Source organism: Podarcis gaigeae (genome assembly GCF_964106915.1).
Source record: "Podarcis gaigeae genome assembly, chromosome: 7".
Lineage (NCBI taxonomy): Eukaryota > Metazoa > Chordata > Lepidosauria > Squamata > Lacertidae > Podarcis > Podarcis gaigeae.
Genome location: NC_139683.1, coordinates 11240727 through 11257802, shown reverse-complemented (window position 1 = coordinate 11257802; position 17076 = coordinate 11240727). Strand labels below are relative to the sequence as shown.

The following is a 17076-nucleotide window of genomic DNA, read 5'->3' as shown; positions in this document are numbered from 1 at the left end:
TATCTTATATTTTGGAAATGTACATCCAGGTTTTTTTTTCCTTTACATTTTTTTGGCGGGCCCCCAAGAGAGTGGCTCCTAAGCTATATTGGGCCAGTGTGGTGTAGTGGTTAAGAGCGGTAGACTCGTAATCTGGGGAACTGGGTTTGTGTCTCCGCTCCTCCACATGTAGCTGCTGGGTGACCTTGGGCCAGTCACACTTCTCTGAAGTCTCTCAGCCCCACTCACCTCACAGAGTGTTTGTTGTGGAGGAGGAAGGGAAAGGAGGATGTTAGCCGCTTTGAGACTCCTTCGGGTAGTGATAAAGCGGAATATCAAATCCAAACTCCTCCTCCTCCTCCTCCTCCTCCTATAGCTTGTTTACCTTATACGTAAATCTGGCACTCTGCGTATTTGCTTCAAGTCCTCTTCCTTGAGCCAATTCTGGTATCCTGGCTTGTTCACTTCTTCCCACTCACATGAGCATCTATTTGCAGGATTGTAAACAGCTTTGCAGCCCAAAGCTAATAAAATGGTGTGCAATGAGATACAACAGATTACTGACTCAGTAAACGAAAAGCAATAAATTCGTTGCTGCGATGGTACAATTAATACTCTGTAAGATGATTGGGCTACATACCAGGGAAAAAAAACCTTCTCAAAGAAGCTGTCTAAATATTAGGGTGCTAAATTCCTGCCTAATTTCATCTAGTAACTAATTCAAGAGGGCAAGAACTGCAACACAAAAAGGCCAATTTACTGGTAATATTCAGCCGTCCTCTGGTGTACACAATGACTCTTGTCAATGCCCCATCTGAGGAGCAGAGTTTCTGGGCAGGGAATTTAAGGCGGTCCCTTAAATTCTCAGATATTTTTCATGGAAGCTCTAGACTTGCCAGGAGTATGTTTCTTAATTGAGATTGTATCCTTGTCAAAACAGCTGGCTGACTGTTGTACTCGCTTCTCCTTAGAGGAGAGGAGTCAGAAGCTAAATTGCCTTGAAAATTTCCGTGAACTGCTTTCATTTGAAGCCTCTACTCGAGATCAACTGAGGGCTTGTCAGAGGAGAAGGGGGGAGCCCAGGTTTTTCTGCTCCTTCGCCACAGGAAATGAGTCACCAGCCTGCCCCGCAATGTCCCTTGTTGTTAGTCTGATTCACATGACCTCAATTCATCCCTAAATGTTTTTCATGTTGCAGTCAAAGTTGGCATTGCCCTGACAGAGCAGATGCTGTCCAAAATGGCCACCTGATAGCCTGGTCGCCCCCACTTTTGCCTCTCTAGTGCAATGTATGTCATGATTATTACTTTTTTGTGGCACCAGAATATATATATATTTCGTGAAGTTGTAGCTGTCTGTCCCTGTTCAAAATGGTTGCCCCATAGTCTGAAATAACACTATCCACTCTTCCGTAGCCACCTCAGCATTCTCACCATTTAATTCTGCAGTGTGCATATTCTAGGCTGTGAAGATTACATAGGAGGAGGGGGAAATCTCAAACTTATGTTTTGCTACCATTGCACCCGCCTTAAATGGGTCTTTATCACCAAGTTGAGAAACCTTTTTACAGACCCTCGCCAGTGTCCCTATTTTCAAAGGACAGTCCTGGATTTACAGAAGCTGTCCCAGTTTCTGATTTGAGACCAGAATCCCCACTTTTCCTTGGGACATCCCTGTTTTCATCAGAGAAATGTTGGAGGGTATAGAGCTATGCGACCCCCAACCCAAGGAGATAAGTAACTATACAACCTTTAGAAGACATGTGGAGGCAGCCCTGTATAGAGAAGCTTTTTAATCCCTTAGGGAAACTAAGGCCCGGGGGCCGGATCCGGTCCAATAGCCTTCTAAATCCGGCCCACGGACGGTCCAGGAATCAGCGTGTTTTTACATGAGTAGAATGTGCCCTTTTATTTAAAATGCGTCTCCGGGTTATTTGTAGGGCTTGCCTGGTGTTTTTACAAGAGTATAATGTGTGCTTTTATTTAAAATGCACCTCTGGGTTATTTGTGGGGCATAGGAATTCGTTCATTTATATTTTTTTTTCAAAATATAGTCTAGCCCCCCCCCCACAAGGTCTGAGGGACAGTAGACCGGCCCCCTGCTGAAAAAGTTTGCTGACCCCTGTTTTTAATGTTTAATGTTTTCTTATGTTTTTATATGATGGAAGTTGCCCAGAGTGTCTGGGGCAACCCAATCAGATGGGCAGGGTATTATTATTATTATTATTATTATTATTATTATTATTGAATAGGATGTACCTATTTTCATTGGAGAAATGTTGGAGGATATGTTTTTATCAAAATAGTTTGTTTCTTGAAGGAAGCAATCTATGTAAGCATATAGCATTCTGCCTCGGTCCTGTTTCCGATCTCACGTTCGAGATGGCTGGAGCTGCAGCACAGATTATTCCAGAAAGTTCTGACAGATTTTCAGGTGCTCCCCACCCTCCTGTCAGCTGCAGGCGCCTAGGCGTCCTCACTCAATTCGTTTCTGATTCAAATTGTCTCCAGTGTCAGCCTTCCATCTAAAACATTGTTTCTATTCATAAACATTCATCTTATGGCAATCTCTTTTCCTAAAATAAACTGCTGTGGGTCATGTGTCGGCGTTTTTAATCTCCGGAGCTAGAATTCTGAATGTAGCTTTGGAAAGCAGACGTTGTTAAGGGTACATGCAGTTATAAAATACCTCAAACAGCAGTGTACGGACTTACCGCTGAGGAAATTCACAAATGAATAAACTAAGATGGATTATGTATGGTTCACCCTGCAGTTTGCTCACGTCCTTCTAATGACTTGCGCGCAAATAATTTTGGCATCTCAATTTTAAGATAATGTATCATGTGAAACCTCAAACAACAAAGAGTCTTATGGCGCCTTTAGAGATCAAGGCTTGCAGCCAGCTAAGTCCTACACAGAGTAGAACCATCGATATTAAAGGAATTCTTCCTGTTCGTTAATTTTAGTCTATCTAGCCTGAGGCTACGGTGTTAACAAATGAATGGGACTCTAGTCTTTAAAATGCCACAATATTCTTTGCTGCTTTTGCTGCAGCGGGAAATGTGCTCAGCTAGAAGGACTATTTTGGATTTATTTGAATGGATGATTTACCATCCTATTTATTTTATATTTTAAATGTATATCTGTGAAATGGATCTTGCACAAAACAAAGGCAAAATTAAGTAGCTGTGCACCAATTTTAGAAGAGAAAACCGAAATATGGTTTGTGTGCCTGTACAATGAAGTTGTTCCTCTGGTCTTTAGCTCCCTCTAGTGAAAATATGGGTGGTTTTTTGCTTTCTTTTTTGCACAAAAGAAAGGTAAGAATGATCTTTCTGAGGCCTTGTTTACAGTACCTAAGTTCAGTAGCTCACATGAATTGCACTGAGGCAGGCCTAAATGCCAATGATTGTTTCTTACTAAATTTATATCTTGCCACCCTTACCTCAAATTCTGTCACGCTGAAAAATGGCTTGGAAGCAACATGACTTAAACAATCGCTTTTCCTTCATATGCATACTCAAACCCTACGATTCTCTTCAGAGGCCATACTTCAAATGTCCCTGACTAGAGAACCTTTTTGGTGGTAGCTCTCTCACTGTTGGGCTAATCTCATGCAGCAGTTTTCTTCTCACCTTCCTGGGGGACCTTTTTAAACTTTCTAAATAAATTGTGCTCTTTTTGCTAATCAGAAGGTCGGCAGTTCGAATCCCCATGATGGGGTGAGCTCCCGTTGCTCAGTCCCAGCTCCTGCCAACCTAGCAGTTCGAAAGCACGTGAAAGTGCAAGTAGATAAATAGGTACCGCTCCGGCGGGAAGCTAAACGGCGTTTCTGTGTGCTTCTCTGGTTCGCCAGAAGCAGCTTAGCCATGCTGGCCACATGACCTGGAAGCTGTACGCCGGCTCCCTCGGTCAATAAAGCAAGATGAGCGCCGCAACCCCAGAGTCGGCCACGACTAGACCTAATGGTTATTGTGCGGTGACGTAATTTATGGCTGTTTGCGTGACATTTGCAAGCAGCTTAAGTCCAGCACGCTTCCCTGCGCCAGCTCTGCTTTCCATCAGCTACTTGTAGCAGAGTAAACACAGCGTAAACTGATGCGGTGCGTGTGTGATAAATCAAGACTCCAGACGGGCGTTCTGGCTTAGCTCTTCTCTTTAATCGTGTAGAAAAACATCGTTAGAGAACACCCGGAGATAGAGCGCTCATCTTGTGCTCCTTCTCCATCAGAAGCCGGAACAGAACAGACACAGAGCAAAAACACTCCCCTCTGTGAAACCTTGGCCACGCCTCAGGAATGTGAGACGTCACTCAGAACTTCTTAACCCTATAAGTTCTGAATCTATCCACAATGGTCAGGGGTACCTTTACCTTTACCTTTAACCTCATCTCTTAATCTTAACCATCTGCCCCTAATAACCGCCAGCACCCATCAAAACCACAACGCAGAGAATCAAAACCCTCCATTGGTCAGAACATGCCAGCAGAGACTCAAATCATTAATACCAGTAGAATGCATAAATTACATTAAAACGGTGTTAAAACAGCATTTCAAAGCCTGGGAGAATAAAGGCCTCATACTAATGTGGGCACCTTTTTGAGGCAAGCATTCCACAACTGGATCCTGGCGGCCATTTTCCATGTTGCAAATTTTATCATGAGGAGGCACATAGAGCAGGGCTTCTGTAAGTGATTGTAGGGGTCAGGTATGTATTTATGGTAAGAGAGAGTCCTTTAGCTGTTGGGACCCCAATCTGTACAGGAATTTTTAGTTCAAAACCAATACAGTGGTACCTTGGTTTGCGAAGTTAATCCATTCCAGAAGTCCGTTCTTAAACCAAAGCATTCTTAAACCAAGGCGTGCTTTCCCATAGCAGTGGGGGACCCAATTTACAAATGGAATACACTCAACAGGAAGCGGAACATGTTCTGCTTCCAAGGCAAAGTTCACAAAGCAAAACTCCTACTTCGGGTTTGCAGCGTTCTTAATCCAAATTGTTCATTAACTAAGCTGTTATTAAACCAAGGTACCACTGTAATTTGGATTGGGCCCAGAAATGTATCAGGAGTCAACGAAGGCTCCAGAGAGGTAGTGGAATATGTTCGTACCACATAATGCTCATACCACATAAGGCAAATGCTACCAAAAAAAGGAGAGGTGAGGTCTCAATAACTATCCTGGCAGATCTTCCAGAGAGGCAGAATCTAACACACTTCTCAGCCTATATAAGGCTTCATTGGGCTCAAACTCATTGCTGAGGAAACATCTCAGATAGCTTCCTCAGCAGGGCCAAGTGTAGTTGTCCATGGTCCTGAACGCTTTCTGCCTGACACGGACTTTGATTTCTTTTTGTTTCCTCAGCAAACCTTATACTCCCATAGAACTTCCCCCAATGGCTATGACAACATTGTCTCATACTGAATGTAAACAAACTGTGAAAAAAAGACTTATGAATTGAAAGGGGAGACACTGTATGTACTTTCCCTTGTTTATTCGTTTGTTTTGTATTATGGAAAAAAAACTTTAATAAAAACCAATTTTAAAAAGAAATAAAGAACGGGACCTGGTATAAGGTCACTTCCTGCGTTCCTACTGTACAAGTGTGAGGAAACTTGCAGAAGTTTATATTCAGGTTGCAGATAAAGTAAAAACGAATCCTAATGTAATGAATCCAGTAGACTGAATGAAGCTGCGGAAGAGCAAATCCTTATAATTATTTGCAGTCGGCCATAAAATTGTCAATGTGTAGCTTTCGTTGATAACTCAGAATGATAGCTCTCGTTTGGATCACGCAGCATGTATAAAATAAGGCTTGAACAAAGTCATTATAAATCCTCTTTTTCTTCACCGAGCGGGATTACGACTGACAAGAAAGTTGCTCTTGGAGAATTTCAAGCAGGCAACTGAGCCCAGCAAGCACCATATGTTCCCTTGCCTTTGAAATTACAATTTAAACTGACATTCAAGGTCTTCACTGGATGATAATTCCACCCCACCCCACATGCGAGGTCCAATTACACTGAACTTTCTCACCTATCAGTATGTGGTAGATTATCTCCCTTTCTGGAATCTCTTGACTCTGAATCTCCAAAGAACGGGCTTGTCACTTATGAACAAGTTCTCATGTTTCTTCAGGGGGAAATATGATTTTTTTGCACACATGACCCTTCTAGATCAGATGGTATTTTGCAAAGTTTCTCAGCATTGGGCATGGGACTGTTGCCCCTGCAGAGGTTGTTGGGACTCACTGTTGTGACCATTGGGCCACGCTGCCTGGCATGGATAGGAGTTGGAGTCCATCAGCACCTAGAGGGTTCTCCATCCCTGTCCCTAATAGCACCTTACTTTAGTTTTGAGGGACGTGGGTGGTGCTGTGGGTTAAACCACAGAGCCTAGGACTTGCCGATCAGAAGGTCGGCAGTTCGAATCCCCGCGACAGGGTGAGCTCCCATTGCTTGGTCCCAGCTCCTGCCAACCTAGCAGTTCAAAGGCACGTCAAAGTGCAAGTAGATAAATAGGTACCGTTCCGGAGGGAAGGTAAACGGTGTTTCCGTGCGCTGCTCTGGTTCGCCAGAAGCAGCTTAGTCATGCTGGCCACATGACCCGGAAGTTGTACACCAGCTCCCTCGGCCAATAAAGCGAGATGAGCGTCACAACCCCAGAGTCGGCCATGACTAGACCTAATGGTCAGGGGTCCCTTTACCTTTTAATGCTACTTTAAAGCCTTCCTTGGAGATATGAGCAGATATCTAGCACCCTGTTCCTTCATCCCAGGCATCCCCAACCTGCAGCTCTCCAGATGTTTTGGCCTACAACTCCTATAATCCCTAGCTAACAGGACCAGTGGTCAGGGATGATGGGAATTGTAGTCCAAAACATCTGGAGGGCCGAAGGTTGGGGGTGCCTGCGTTATCCTTTTGTGGTTCCTTTTCTGGAATCCAGTTTAACAAATGGAATTCCTAAAATCAATTCTGTGTAATTTGCCATGGACTTCTTGCTCCTCCAGGTCATCTTTGCCTTCCCTGTGAATTGATAACCCAGGCAAGAAAGCAATCTGGATGTGTATTGTTTAACTCAGCGGTTCTCAACCTGTGGGTCCCCAGGTGTTGTTGGACTACAACTCCCATCATCCCTGAGCTCTAGCCTTGCTAGCTAAGGGTGATGGGAGTTGTAGTTCAACAACAACTGGGGACCCACAGGTTGAGAAATGCTGGTTTAACTGGGGTATACCTACAGCCCTAGTCATTGCTGAAGTTGCACACTATAATAGGTTTCATAGAACTGTTTGTATGATCCCATCAGTGGTACAGCTTTATCAGTGCACTGGCAGTGAAGCCTTGTTTGTTTGTTCGTATATTTTATTTTATTTTTGGCCTCATATCATGCCCGTCATCTCAATATTGTCCCCACTCCAGGGCAGGTAGCAGGGGATAGAATACAAATATTTTAAAAAACCAATTCCAATAACAATGTAATTAGCTAGTTCGCTTTATAACAATGGAGTCTTAAACAGCCTGTACTAAAAGACATGTCTTCAGCTGGTTTCTAAAACAGCGTCATCTTGGCATCAGCTAACATGTTATGCAATAAATGCGCACAATGTGTTACTGTACTCTCTTGGCCACATTGTGCTGCAAGCTGTATGCATTTGTGCAGAGGATTACATCGAATCACAGAATTATCAAGTTGGAAGGAAACCCAAGGGTCATCTAGTCCAGGCATAGCCAACCTTTGGCCCTCCAGATGTTTTGGACTACAATCCCCATCATCCCTGACCACTGGTCCTGTTAGCTACGGACAATGGGAGTTGTAGTCCCAAAACATCTGGAGGGCTGAGTTTGAGGCAGGCTGGTGTATACATATTATCAGGAGGTCCATTCTGCAAATTGTAGGAACCAGGCCTTCAATGTGGTGGCACCTACTCTTTTGACTTCCCAGCACCTGAGTGCAAGACAGGCATTCTCTACTGACTTTTTGTGCTTACTGAGGACCTTCCTCTTCCAAGAAACCTTCTAAGTTATCTTTCTGTATTGGAATTTTAGAAAAGGTGTTTCTATTGTTTTATTACTTGTTTGCTGCCCTGGGCTCCTTTGGAAGGAAGGGAAGGAAGGGTCATAAATAGGCATGCCATATGTCAGGAAAATTCCTGACATGTCCTGGTTTCCAGGTGTCGGGGTTGAATTTTGACAGGGAGTGGAAAGAGCTCAAAAAGCTTAAAATCACTATTTTGTAAAGGTAAAGGTAAAGGTACCCCTGCCCGTACGGGCCAGTCTTGCCAGACTCTGGGGTTGTGCGCCCATCTCACTCAAGAGGCCAGGGGCCAGCGCTGTCCGGAGACACTTCCGGGTCACGTGGCCAGCGTGACATCGCTGCTCTGGCGAGCCAGAGCCGCACACGGAAACGCCGTTTACCTTCCCGCTGGTAAGCGGTCCCTATTTATCTACTTGCACCTGGAGGTGCTTTCGAACTGCTAGGTTGGCAGGCGCTGGGACCGAGCAGCGGGAGCGCACCCCGCCGCAGGGATTCGAACCGCCGACCTTTCGATCGGCAAGTCCTAGGCGCTGAGGCTTTAACCCACAAATTAGCGCCACAATTTTGGGGTCTTCCTCAAAAAAAGAAGAAGGGCTGAATAATTTTTTTGGTGCCAGGAATTTTTGCTTTTTGGAAGTATGGCAACCCTAGTAATAAATTCAATGCATAAGTGAATGAATGAGTGGATCATACTGTTGTTATCTTCAGCCTTGCTTTGCCGTCTTCCTGTAGGATCCGAATTGCCGGAATCAGGGGCATCCAGGGTGTGGTTCGCAAGACTGTTAATGACGAGCTGCAGGCAACCATATGGGAGCCTCAGAACATGGACAAGATAGTGCCCTCCCTGCTGTTCAATATGCACAAGATTGAAGATGTCGACAGGTGTGTACGTGCAGGCTCGTTAAATCCTATTTAATTTATTTGAAAAATAAAAATAAAAATGTATATACCACCAAATATCATGGTGGCAGGGCTGGATTTAGGTTTGATGAGGCCCTAAGCTACTGAAAGTAATGGGGCCCTTTATATATCCATCTGTCAACAACAAATGGTCGCTGTTTTTTGTGTTGAAATATATATATATGCTATATGGTAATTTATGGACCAAATAGGTATCTAAAGCCATTTGCGCATGTTGCCATGCAACCAGTCCATGCAGAATGTAGGCACCCTATATATAGAAATGAGCAAACCAGTGATATTTTAGGGAACAGGCTAGCAGGCAGGGCCCATTACTTACATCATAGGAGCCTCCACAACACCAAACACCATTACTGTATGTAGGTTTTATTTTATTTTTATCATATATATTGGAAATGTACATCCAGGTGTTTTTCCCTTTAATTTTTTGGGGGCCCCCAAGCGAGTGGGGCTCTAAGCTACAGCTTTTTTGGCTTATACGTAAATCTGGCACTGGTCAGAGATGATGGGAACTGTAGTCGAAAAACAGCTGGAGACTCAAGTTTGGGAAACCCTGACCTAAGATATAGCAGGTGGCAAACTGTGAAATGACTTCTTTGGTGATGGTTCCAGGCATGTCGATGGGACCCACATTTTTATCTTTACCGTGCCATGTAAAGCTGTTTTTCTTCTGCTTATTATTCTCCTGTACTCTTAAGAAATTAATTGCTTTTAGCTCTGCAAGCGTTGTCAATATTTTTCTGGGCTTGCATTTTTATTCTGTTGAGTGTGTTTAATGTAAGCTGCCCTAAAAGCATGAACGAACTGCTGCTTATACACTTCTAAAATAAAACGATTAAAGTTAAATGGTTCTCAGTCTCAGCTTTTCAGTTCCAAAGACTATCGTGGGTCTAGCTAGAGTTGGAGCAAGGAGTTTTTTTGCACCCCACTGCCCAAAGGGTGATTGTCATAGTTCAGTACTGAAAATCAAGGGAGGAAACATATTTAGTACAGAAGATTTAACAGTGGGAATAAGTTGTGGCAGAGTATTGGTTAATGTTGAATTGGATCTTTGGTTGCTTTTACCCACAGGGTCACGAAACATAAATTCAGCCTGTTTAAAAGCCCCTTTCAGGTGCTGGTTAATTGTATCTATGGAAGGGTTGTACCTGTGTTGACCTGGGTCAGTGCATTCCGACAAATGCAGTTACAACCCTTCCTGCAATGGGGAGCCCCATTATAGCACATGCATGCATCCTCTAAAAACTGAGACAAGCTACACTTTCCTCACAAGTATTCCTATGCAAATGTGTGGAGATTTAATTAGCTGATTGATTACAATTCAGGCAGTGGATTAACTAAGGCTTTCAAAATTGGTAATAAAAACAGAAATACGTGAGTTAAATTTTAACTCAACCGCTTTGAAATCTTTGTTTGGACGTTGCGAATTGTTGTTGTTGTTGTTGTTTAGTCGTTTAGTCGTGTCCGACTCTTCGTGACCCCATGGACCAGAGAACGCCAGGCACCTCTGTCCTCCACTGCCTCCCGCAGTTTGCTCAAACTCATGCTGGTAACCTCGAAAACACTATCCAACCATCTCGTCCTCTGCCGTCCCCTTCTCCTTGTGCCCTCCATCTTTCCCAACATCAGGGTCTTCTCCAGGGAGTCTTCTCTTCTCATGAGGTGGCCAAAGTACTGGAGCCTCAGCTTCACAATCTGTCCTTCCAGTGAGCACTCAGGGTTGATTTCCTTCAGTATGGAGAGGTTTGATCTTCTTGCAGTCCATGGGACTCTCAAGAGTCTCCTCCAGCACCATAATTCAAAAGCATCAATTCTTCGGCGATCAGCCTTCTTTATGGTCCAGCTCTCACTTCCATACATCACTACTGGGAAAACCATAGCTTTAACTATACGAACCTTTGTTGGCAAGGTGATGTCTCTACTTCTCAAGATGCTGTCTAGGCCTGTCATTGCCCTTCTCCCAAGAAGCAGGCGTCTTTTAATTTCGTGGCTGCTGTCACCATCTGCAGTGATCATTGAGCCCAAGAAAGTAAAATCTCTCACTACCTCCATTTCTTCCCCTTCTATTTGCCAGGAGGTGATGGGACCAGTGGCCATGATCTTCGTTTTTTTGATGTTGAGCTTCAGACCATATTTTGCGCTCTCCTCTTTCACCCTCATTAAAAGGTTCTTTAATTCCTCCTCACTTTCTGCCATCAAGGTTGTGTCATCTGCATATCTGAGGTTGTTGATATTTCTTCCGGCAATCTTAATTCCGGCTAGGGATTCATCCAGCCCAGCCTTTCGCATGATGAATTCTGCATATAAGTTAAATAAGCAGGGAGACAAAATACAGCCTTGTCGTACTCCTTTCCCAATTTTGAACCAATCAGTTGTTCCATATCCAGTTCTAACTGTAGCTTCTTGTCCCACATAGAGATTTCTCAGGAGACAGATGAGGTGATCTGGCACTCCCATTTCTTTAAGAACTTGCCATAGTTTGCCGTGGTCGACACAGTCAAAAGCTTTTGCATAGTCAATGAAGCAGAAGTAGATGTCTTTCTGGAACTCTCTAGCTTTCTCCATAATCCAGCGCATGTTTGCAATTTGGTCTCTGGTTCCTCTGCCTCTTCTAAATCCAGCTTGCACTTCTGGGAGTTCTCGGTCCACATACTGCTTGAGCCTTCCTTGTAGAATTTTAAGCATAACCTTGCTAGCGTGTGAAATGAGTGCAATTGTGCGGTAGTTGGAGCATTCTTTGGCACTGCCCTTCTTTGGGATTGGGATGTAGACTGATCTTCTCCAATCCTCTGGCCACTGCTGAGTTTTCCAAACTTGCTGGCATATTGAGTGTAGCACCTTAACAGCATCATCTTTTAAAATTTTAAATAGTTCAGCTGGAATGCCATCACTTCCACTGGCCTTGTTATTTGCAGTGCTTTCTAAGGCCCATTTGACTTCACTTTCCAGGATGTCTGGCTCAAGGTCAGCAACCACACTACCTGGGGTATACGAGACATCCATTTCTTTCTGGTATAATTCCTCTGTGTATTCTTGCCACCTCTTCTTGATGTCTTCTGCTTCTGTTAGGTCCTTTCCACTTTTGTCCTTTATTGTGGAAATCTTTGTACGAAATGTTCCTTTCATATCTCCAATTTTCTTGAACAGATCTCTGGTTCTTCCCATTCTATTGCTTTCCTCTATTTCTTTGCATTGCTCGTTTAAGAAGGTCTTCTTGTCTCTCCTTGCTATTCTTTGGAAATCTGCATTCAATTTCCTGTATCTTTCACCATCTCCCTCGCATTTTGCTTGCCTTCTCTCCCCCGCTATTTGTAAGGCCTCATTGGACAGCCACTTTGCTTTCTTGCATTTCCTTTTCATTGGGATGGTTTTCGTTGCTGCCTCCTGTATAATGTTACGAGCCTCCATCCATAGTTCTTCAGGCATTCTGTCCACCAAATCTAAATCCTTAAACCTGTTCCTCACTTCCACTGTGTATTCATAAGGGATTTGACTTAGATTGTATCTTACCGGCCCAGTGGTTTTTCCTACTTTCTTCAGTTTAAGCTTGAATTTTGCTATAAGAAGCTGATGATCTGAGCCACAGTCAGCTCCAGGTCTTGTTTTTGCTGACTGTATAGAGCTTCTCCATCTTTGGCTGCAGAGAATATAATCAATCTGATTTCGATGCTGCCCATCTGGTGATGTCCATGTGTAGAGTCGTCTCTTGTGTTGTTGGAAAAGCGTGTTTGTGATGACCAGCTTGTTCTCTTGACAGAACTCTATTAGCCTTTGCCCTGCTTCGTTTTGATCTCCAAGGCCAAACTTGCCAGTTGTTCCTTTTATCTCTTGACTCCCTACTTTAGCATTCCAATCCCCTATAATGAGAAGAACATCCTTCTTTGGTGTCACTTCTATAAGGTCTTGTAAGTCTTCATAGAATTGGTCAATTTCAGTTTCTTCAGCACAAGTAGTTGGTGCATAAACTTGGATTACTGTGATGTTAAAAGGTCTGCCTTGGATTCGTATCGAGATCATTCTATCATTTTTGAGATTGCATCCCAGTACAGCTTTCGCCACTCTTTTGTTGACTATGAGGGCCACTCCATTTCTTTTATGGGTTTCTTGCCCACAGTAGTAGATATGATGGTCATCCGAACTGAATTCACCCATTCCCGTCCATTTTAGTTCACTGATGCCCAGGATGTCAATATTTATTCTTGCCATCTCATTTTTGACCACCTCCAACTTACCCAGGTTCATGGTTCTTACATTCCAGGTTCCTATGCAATATTTTTCTTTACAGCATTGGACTTTCCTTTCGCTTCCAGGCATATCCGCAACTGAGCGTCCTTTCGGCTTTGGCCCAGCCGCTTCATCAGCTCTGGATCTACTTGTACTTGCCCTCCGCTCTTCCCCAGTAGCATGTTGGACGCCTTCCGACCTGAGGGGCTCATCTTCCAGCGTCATATCTTTTATATGCCTGTTGTCTTTGTCCATGGAGTTTTCTTGGCAGGGATACTGGAGTGGCTTGCCGGTTCCTCCTCCAGGTGGATCACGTTTGGTCAAAACTCTCCACTATGACCTGTTCATCTTGGGTGCCCTGCTTGGCATAGTTCATAGCTTCTCTGAGTTCTTCAAGCCCCTTCGCCACGGCAAGGCAGTGATCCATGAAAAGGCTAATTTCACACGATCGACCCTCTGGATGCACATATAATAAAGAGCTTGAAAACAGTGTTTATGGATTGTTGAACTGTTGGCCTCATACAGTGCATGCAATAAGTTTCTCGTCTCATTTTCCTTTTGGATATTATGACTCTTTGCATATGGAGGCATTGCAAAGAGAAGCATCTTGAAGAGTGGGAGGAATAAGCAGATGGTGGAGGCAGATGGTCGTATGTAGGAGAAAATAGTATCTGCAGCCCCACAGCGGAGGGATGGAAACACTTTCTCCACTTCAGGAAGAAGAAAACTTTAGGGTTGTTGTTTTCTTTCTTTCTTTTGGCAGCGATGTGACGCTGTGTGTCTTCTTAAAAAAAACAGCCACTCACAACAGTGGATACCCTGGTTTGATGAATTGCATTAATCATAATTAAGCATTGTGGCAATCAAACAGGGTCCCCGTACGTTTCACCGTCTATTGATCCCTGTGCCACCACTTTATTTCTTGCTGCCACCACCCAGGCCCTACCTGGTACAATACTGAGTCCAGTCAGGGTTAAATTGGAACATAAACTTCTGTTTATTTATTGCAGTTTAACAAGCATGTGGTTTCATAGATGGTATCGGTCAATTACAATCATGGGGGGCCTATCCCGACCTATAACTTCCGCTACCTGCTCTCACTCACTAAACCACCTCTCAGATGTTTACTTCTCTTCCTAGCCCCTAACTGTTCCTGACTCAGCTTATTTCACTACACTAACTGAATCTCCCCACAGGCTCTATCCCAATTCACTCCCACTCCAACCAACCACCCAACAAACTCCTCCCTTCGCCCCTCCCAGAGCTGGTTTTATAGTCCCTCTGACTCCACCCCCCTGGGTCCTGATTGGGTAACCTGTTTAACTATTTCACCTCCAGCACTCTCATATGTTAACATCACAAGTATATCATGGAATCACAGAATTGTAAAGTTGGCAGGGACTCCTTCTGCTAGGCCATGCCGGTCCGGCCTGCACAGCAGTGTTGGAAGCTGTGTGTAACATGTACCTCTTGAGTTGTTTGTGTTTGTGTGTCCATTCTTGGTTGATGACTTGGAAAGATGACTTGGTTGGACACAACCATGCATGCATATGCGTGAATTTAAAATAACTTAGAGGGCATATGGTTTTGTTTCAGTCGGATCTGCCCCTCTTCATCAGCCTCAGGAGGGGAAAAAGAGGAAAACCCCTCGGCACTGTCTGAGAATTGTTTCAGGGAACTGCTTGGCCGAGCAACATACGGCAACATGAACCATGCTGTCAGGCCGGTTTTCGCGTGAGTAGGAGATCTGTGTGTGTGTGTGTGTGTGTGTGTGTAAAAAGAAAGAAAATGAAATGGCATCTGCAGTCTCACATTTGGGACTGCACAAAAAGAAGCTGATGTGCAGGATCCTATGGGCCACAGCTGTTCTCTTGGGGGACACTGAGGGTGGACCACTCCCCCCCAAAGAAACCACAATATAGAAGCTCAGTTGTCCTCTTGAATCAGAGCCAGAAGCTTACACTCAGTCATGTGAGTAGCTGCCCCAGTTTGGGATGGGGGAGAAATTCCAACCAGTTTGCATTTCAATGTGTATCTATTCAAATTGTGCTTCTTGAAATAATATGTGAACCCAACCACATCTACCTTTCTAAACGTGCTCTTCTCCAAATTCTGCAATGCCGTTCTCCAACCAAATTATGCAACTATAAAAATATATAATGACGGAAAACGACTTGCCAAAAAGTGCAATATATTAACGTAATGATTTCGAAAATGGGTACCGTATTTTTCACTCTATAGGACGCACCTGATCATAGGATGCCGCTTGTTTTAGAGGGGGAGAACAAGGGGGAAAAAATCTCTCCCTCTCTGCGCAGCGCCCCTTCAGCAAAGCAGCGGGAGAAACAGAGCCCCTTCCATTTCTCCTCCTGCTTCACTGAAGGGGCGCTACGCAGCTCTTCCTCTCCCACATTCAGTGAAGGCAACCCAAAGCCTCCGGAGCACGGCGGGTGTTTCTGCTGCGCTCCGGAGGCTTCAGGTTCCTTTCGCTGAAGCCAGGAGAGCAGGACTCTCCTGCCTTCAGCGAAAGGAGAGGCGAAAGGAGCTGCCTTCCCGCTGCTCCCCGAGCTTGTCGGGGCTGGCGGGGGAACCCGGGTCCCCCCCCCAGCCCCAGGGACCACACATTCGTTCCATAAGACGCACAGACATTTCCCCTTAGATTTTAAGAGGGAAAAAGTGTGTCTTATGGAGCAAAAAATACGGTACGTTAGGCAGAATTGCAAACAAAACCTGTGTATTAGGAGAAATGTGCATGGCGATGCTCTCAATTTTTTTAAGAGGCTTAAAAAAAAAGTAAAATTGCAAGCTGATGCAAAAATGTAGAGAAGTGAATTGAAGATTAGAAAAATGAGAAAGGGATAGACTGAAATTGGCATATGCATCGACCCACAGACGCAGCACAGTGGTTTGTAGGACTGGGTCATAAGATGTGTTCACTGCTGTCATATAATTGTTCACATTTAGGAATAACCTGATAATGTTTAGGTCCCATTTGCTCTGAGCACAATGCAAAACAATGTTTGGATTAGGGTTAGTTTGGTTTAATTTATTTCATTATATTATACTTTATCTTCTTAGACATTTGGACCACCACAGACTGTGGGATCCCAACGAATTTGCTGTCGCCATTTTCAAAATCATCATGTACTCAATACAGGTAAGGTTTATTTCTCTAACTCTGTCATTTGAAGCAAAACCCAAGGAGGCAGATGTTCTTTGATGACAAGCATTCATTGTTTAAATAACAGAAGGCCCCAAAATGCTACCAAATCCCTTCTCCTTCTGAGAAAATGTCAGACACTTACACATTAAATTGGTGCTCTAGAGATAGTTGTTACTCCCCCCATCTCAAACATTTGGCTCCCAAGAAAGGCAGCTGTGTTCATCTTCCTAAGCAGCAAATTGTCTTTTAAACAGATACTTGACATCTGTGTTGAAATCTCTTTTAGACACTTGACTTTCTTCTCCAACCCGAATCCCCAGTCGTTTTAAGTAAAATTTTTGCATAGCTGTACAATGTAAGAGCAACTGGAATAATAGAATAATAGAATTGTTGAGTTGGAAAGGGCCCCAAACGGTCGTCTATAATAATAATAATAATTTATTATTTGTACACCGCCCATCTGGCTGGGTTTCCCCAGCCACTCTGGGCGGCTTCCAACAAAGATTAAAAATACATTAAAATATCACACATTAAATAATAATAATAATAATAATAATAATAATAATAATAATAATAATAATTATTATTATTATTATTATTATTATTATTATTATTTATTTATTTATACCCTGCCCATCAGGCTGGGCTTCCCCAGCCACTCTGGGCGGCTTCCAAGAAATATTAAAATACTGTAATACATCAAACATTAAAAGCCTCCCTAAATAGGGCTGCCTTCAGATGTCTTCTAAAAGTCTGG

The 17076-nt window shown here is 43.7% G+C and overlaps 1 protein-coding gene across 3 annotated transcripts in view; it reads left to right on the top strand.

Moving 5' to 3' along the window:
• EFR3A (EFR3 homolog A) overlaps window positions 1-17076 on the top strand; it is an 81779-nt gene that overhangs the window by 30615 nt on the left and 34088 nt on the right. For all 3 annotated transcript variants that reach the window (XM_083749102.1, XM_083749101.1, XM_083749100.1), the window contains exons 7-9: window positions 8744-8893; window positions 14753-14890; window positions 16235-16313. In XM_083749102.1, the coding sequence (XP_083605228.1) occupies window positions 8744-8893; window positions 14753-14890; window positions 16235-16313 (367 nt within the window). The remainder of the gene's footprint in view (window positions 1-8743; window positions 8894-14752; window positions 14891-16234; window positions 16314-17076) is intronic.